At 38.5% G+C, this 6016-nt stretch overlaps 1 protein-coding gene across 1 annotated transcript; it reads left to right on the top strand.

Moving 5' to 3' along the window:
- The first annotated feature begins 5072 nt into the window (after window positions 1-5072).
- LOC127102397 (uncharacterized mitochondrial protein AtMg00810-like) lies at window positions 5073-5693 on the top strand. The gene has a single exon (XM_051039767.1). The coding sequence runs from the start codon at window positions 5073-5075 to the stop codon at window positions 5691-5693; it is 621 nt and encodes a 206-aa protein (XP_050895724.1).
- Window positions 5694-6016: the final 323 nt, after the last annotated feature.

The raw sequence follows: 6016 nt of genomic DNA on the forward strand, positions 1-6016 counted from the left end.
AATGTTCTTGGCATATTTGGTTTGAGATAGAAAGATAGAATCTTCCATCTGCTTGACTTGTAGCCCAAGAAAGTAGGTCAGCTCTCCAACAAGGCTCATCTCAAACTCAGATTGCATTTGTCTAACAAAATGTTTGACCATCTGATCTGACATCCCACCAAACACAATATCATATACATATATTTGTGTCACCATGAGTTTTCCTCCTTCATTCTTCACAAATAGGGTCTTGTCAATACCTCATTTCCTGTATCCATTGTTAGTGAGGAACACTGTAAGTCTCTCATACCAAGCCCTAGGAGCTTGCTTCAAACCATAAAGTGCTTTCTTCAATCTGTACACATGCTTTGGAAGATTTGGATTTGTGAATCCTTTAGGCTGTTCAACTTATACTTCCTCATTTAAGTAGCCATTCAAGAAGGCACTTTTTACATCCATTTGGAATAGTTTGAATTTCAGAATACATGTCACTCCAAGCAATAGTCTAATGGACTCAAGGCGAGCTACAGGAGCAAATGTTTCATCAAAATCCACTCCTTCAACTTGAGTATATCCTTGTGCTACTAATCTTGCTTTGTTTTTAGTAACCACCCATTGTTCATTAGATTTATTCTTATACACCCACTTTGTACCTATGACATTTATTTCTTCAGGTCTAGGAACCAGTTCCCATACTTCATTCCTCTTGAATTGACCTAACTCCTCCTACATGGCATTGATCCAGAACTCACCAGTCAAGGCTTCCTTGACATTCCTAGGCTCAATCTTGGACACAAAGCAACCATGTGAAATCACTTCCCTTGATCTAGTTGTGACCCCTTTATTTGGGTCTCCTATAGTGAGATCTTTGGGATGATCCTTCTGAATCCTGATGGAGGGTCCTTTGTTGATTTTGTCATCTTCAGGTTCAGCTTGAGGAGGTTCACTCTCATTATTTATGTCTGAGAAATCAGTTGGGGGATCATTTGGAGATGTCTCAACATCGTCTGTGACATCAGTCTGTTGGTCATCAACCATAACATTGATAGATTCCATCATTACTTTTGTTCTGGAATTAAAGACTCTATAAGCTTTGCTGTTTGTTCAGTAGCCCAGAAATATTCCTTCATCACTTTTGGGATCCATCTTCCTTCTTTGTTCACGATCAGTCAAGATATATCATTTACTACCAAACACATGGAAGTCTTTGACTGTAGGTCTTCTTCCTTTCCAGACTTCATATAGGGTTGTAGGAGTCCCTTTCTTCAAGGTCACTCTGTTGTGAACATAGCAGGTTGTGTTCATAGCTTCAGCCCAAAAGTGGTAGGGCAATTTCTTAGCATGAATCATAGGTCTGGCTGATTCTTGAAGGGTTCTACTTTTCCTTTCCACCACACCATTTTGCTGAGGAGTAATGGGAGATGAGAACTCATGTGAATTCCTTCTGAAGAACAAAATTCAGCAAATTTGATGTTCTCAAATTCCTTCCCATGATCATTTCTAATTTTGATAACTTGACTTTCCTTTTCTCTTTGAAGTTTGAGACAAAGATCTTTGAAGACTTCAAACACCTCAGATTTTTCTCTTATAAAATTGATCCAGGTGTATCTGGAGAAGTCATCCACCACTACATACGCATACTTCTTCCCACCAAGGCATTCACCGGCATGGGTCCCATCAAATCCATATGGAGGAGTTCCAAAACTTTGGAAGTGGTGTCATGTCTGAGCTTTTGGTGTGACATCCTTGTCTGTTTTCCAATCTGACATTCCCCACCGACTTTTCCTTCATCAATCTTCAAGTTGGGAATTCCTCTAACAGCTTCAACAAATATAATCCTCTTCATACCTTTGAGATGCAGATGGCCCAATCTTTGATGCCATATCTTCACTTCTTCTTCTTTGGCTAAAGTACACATTGAAGAATAACCAGTTTCTTGAGAACTCCACATGTAGCAATTGTCTTTAGACCTGACTCCTTTCATGATCACTTCATTTTCTTTGTTAGTAATCAGACATTCAGTTTTGGTGAAGTTTACAGTTAGGCCTTGGCCACATAGTTGACTGATGCTTATTAAATTTGCAGTCAATCCCTTAGTAAGTAGGACATTGTCAAGGTCAGGAACTCTAGGGCAGTCAAGCTTACCAATCCCTTTGATTTCACCCTTTTCTCCATCACCAAAGGTTACATAGCTGGTGGCATGAGGATGAAGGCCAATTAACAGGTTTTTGTTTCCAGTCATGTGTCTGGAGCACCCACTGTCAAAATACCAATCTTCTTTGGCTGAAACTCTGAAGGAGGTGTGAGCTATCAGACTTGTAACATCAGTCCTAGGAACCCATTGCTTTTTGTTGACAGGTATGTGATGTTTGGGTCTAGGTTGATGATGAGCAGGACTAGGATAGCCATACAACTTATAGCAGAATGGTTTTATGTGGCCAAATTTTCCACAGTAATGGCATCTCCATCTTTGTGGTTTCCCTTTCTGTTGTCTTCCTTTATGATGTTGTGACATATGATGTGACATCTCTGGTTTGCTCCCAGTGTGATTGCACTTAGGTTTGGACTTTGGTTTGCTACCAAAGTGGCTTCACTCAGGCTTAGATTCATTGAACTCAATGCCAGACTTGTCTCCTGTTATTTGTCCAGTCTGGAGAATTTTGTCTAAGGTGTCAGATCCATTATTTAGCATTCTTACATACTTGGTCATCTCATCCAGTTTAGAATTCAAGAATACAACTTCAGTCTTTAACTTGGAGATGGTTTCCACATGTTCTTCCTTTTCATTCTCCAGCTGTGCTATCACTTTCTTCTGGATTTCAACTTGTCGACACACTTCTGCACTTCTGTGACACAACTCTCTGTAGGTAGTGGCCAACTCTTCAAAGGTTACTTCATCATCACTTGAATCTTCATCAGAACCCCATCTTCCAGTCAAGGCAGTCACAAGATTTGCAGACTCTTCTGTTTCACTTTCATCAGACGAAGTGGCAGCAAGACTCCTCTTCTGTTTCTTGAGGTAGGTCCCATATTCAGTTCTAATGTGTCCATATCCATCACATTCATGGCACTGAACTCCTTTTCCTTCTTTGGGCTTTTCATTTGACCTTGTTCTTCTTCCAGCATTGTTGGATTTACTGATGTCAGATGCGATGTTCTTGACATTAGCCTTAGATCTTACATCCATCTTTTTCATAAATCTGTTGAATTGTCTTCCCAACATTGCTACATCATTTGCTAGATATTCATCAATATCTTGACCACCTTCCTCCTCTTCCTCCTTAGTGTTTGACATGAAGGCTATGCTTTTGGCTTTCTTTTCAGATCCATCACACATTCCCATCTCAAATATTTAGAGGGATCCAATTAGCTCATCAACTCTCATAGTGGAGATGTCTTGAGACTCTTCTATGGATGTCACCTTCATAGCAAATCTCTTAGGGAGTGACCTGAGTAATTTCCTTACTAATTTTTCATCTGACATCTTCTCTCCCAGGGCTCCTGAGGCATTAACAATTTCAAGGATATTCATATGAAATTCATGAATATTTTCATCTTCTTTCATCCTTAAATTTTCAAACTTGGTAGTGAGCAGCTGCAGTCTAGACATATTCACTCTAGAGGTGCCTTAATGAGTGGTTTTGAGAATGTTCCAAGCATCTTTAGCCACCTCACAGTTGTTTACCAATCTGAAGATATTCTTGTCTACTCCATTGAATATAGCATTCAATGCTTTAGAATTTCCAATGGCTAGATCATCCTCCTCCTTGGCCCATTGTTCTTCAGGCTTCTTATCAGTTGTAGCTTCTCCTTCCTTAGTAATTACTGGATGTTCCCAGCCTGTTAACACAGCCTTCCAAGCCTTATTATCCAGAGATTTTAGGAAGGCTACCATTCAAGGTTTCTAGTAGTTATAGGTGGCATGTGAACAGATCCTCCATCTCTCTCCATAGTACCAGAAAGTATCGTCCCTAGATCTCACCCAGAACCAGAGCAGGATGCCTGCTCTGATACCAATTGAAATTCTGGTATCAGATATGAGATGTCGAAGGTAATGTCACGACACTAATATTTGAACAATACAAACAGGATAAAAGATAAAGAACAATAATGCAAGATACACAAGCAATTGTTAACCCAGTTCGGTGCAAACTCACCTACGTCTAGGGGCTACCAAGCCAAGAAGGAAATCCACTAAAATAGAATCAGTTCAAAGACTCTCAGTAAATAACACAAGTTACAGTCTTTTTCACCTAATCTCTACCCGTGTGACTTCTACCTAAGAACTCTTAGATATGAGATCCCACTCACTCCCCCTAAATCACACCAGTGATATAAACAAGAATTACAGTGAAAAGAAGACACTCTTCAAAGACACACACTTGATCTTACTTAACAACTTCAATCAAGTAGACACACACTCATGCTTAAAAGCTTTGAGTGACAAATTACAACTCAAAAATCAGACCAATTCAATCATCTATGGATGAATTGAATGTCTTACAAATCACACGACCACACAAGACTTAAACCCTTATTCTCTCTCAATATTTCGTTCCTTATTTCTTGTGTAACAAAATAGCTTTTCCATGTCCTTTTTATAGAAGCATTTGGCTGGGCTTGGACATGACAAAATCCTAAAACTATTTTCCATTTAAATCTTCTCATGACCGTGATTAGATCTCTTTGGAAAATAAGTTAATCTCGTTGTAATTACTGATTGATAGCGTGTTTAATCATATCTTCAATCATACACAGATTTGCATTAAAAACGCAATCACATAATACATAACATTCAGACTGAATGTTCTGTATACAGATGTCATGACATCGGGTCTGACATCCTGGAACAATCCTGCATAATTACATTTTAAACATCCAGCAGGTACATGATATCTTATGTTAAGACAACACATGTGATATCTTGTGAACACTCTAGGTTTTACCAAAATTGCTGCCAACACAAGAACCAACAAATAGACCAAGGATACTCTAGGGGAAAGGTAGATACTACACTTTTCATTAAGAGTCAAGGAAAACATACTCTTCAAGTTTAAGTTTATGTTGATTATATCATTTTTGGTTCCACTAACATGCAACTTGTAAAGGAGTTTTCTAAGCTTATGCAGGATGAGTTTGAGACGAGTCTCATGGGGGAGTTGAATTACTTCCCTGGGCTTCAAATCAAGCAACTCAATAAAGGGACATTCGTGTGTCAAACCAAATATTGCAATGAATTACTAAAGAGATTTGGTATGGAAGATGCAAAATCAATTAAGACTCAAATGCCCACAAATGAAAACTCGGAAAGGAATGAAAATGGTAAGGATGTTGATGTCAAGAAGTATAAGGGTATGATTTACTCTCTTTTATATCTTACTGCATCTAGGCCGAACATTAAGTTTAGCGTGTGTATGTGCTCTTATTATCAATCGGCTCATAAGCAATCACATTTAAAAGCTGTGAAATACATTCTTAAATATCTTCATGGTACTTCTAAGTATGGGATTTGGTATTCCAAGGGAAGCGATTATAATTTGGTTGGTTATACCGATTCCAATTTTGCCGGTTGCAAATTGGATAAGAAGAGTATTATTGGAACTTGCCACATGTTTTCAAAGTCCTTAGTAAGTTGGCATAGAAAGAAACATGTTTCCGTTGCTTTGTCAACTGCCAAGGCGAAATACGTAGCAGCCGGTAGTTGTTGTGCTTAAATTTTGTGGCTCAAGCAACAACTACTTAATTTTGATATTAAACTACAATATATTCCCATTATGTGCGACAACACTAGTGCTATTAATCTAACCAAAAATCCAGTGATACAGTCTCGCACTAAGCATATGAGATCCGTCACCATTTCCTACGTGACCATGTTGAGAAAGGAGACGTCGTATTTGAGCATGTTGATAGCAAAAATCAATTTGCATATATCTTTAGAAAACCTCTTGCGACCAAACAGTTTTTCAACATTCAAAGGGAATTGAGGATACTTGATATCTCAAATCTTGCCTAAATATGATTTGTTGTATATAGGGGT

The sequence above is a fragment of the Lathyrus oleraceus genome, chromosome 7 (genome assembly GCF_024323335.1).
Source record: "Lathyrus oleraceus cultivar Zhongwan6 chromosome 7, CAAS_Psat_ZW6_1.0, whole genome shotgun sequence".
NCBI classification, from domain to species: domain Eukaryota; kingdom Viridiplantae; phylum Streptophyta; class Magnoliopsida; order Fabales; family Fabaceae; genus Lathyrus; species Lathyrus oleraceus.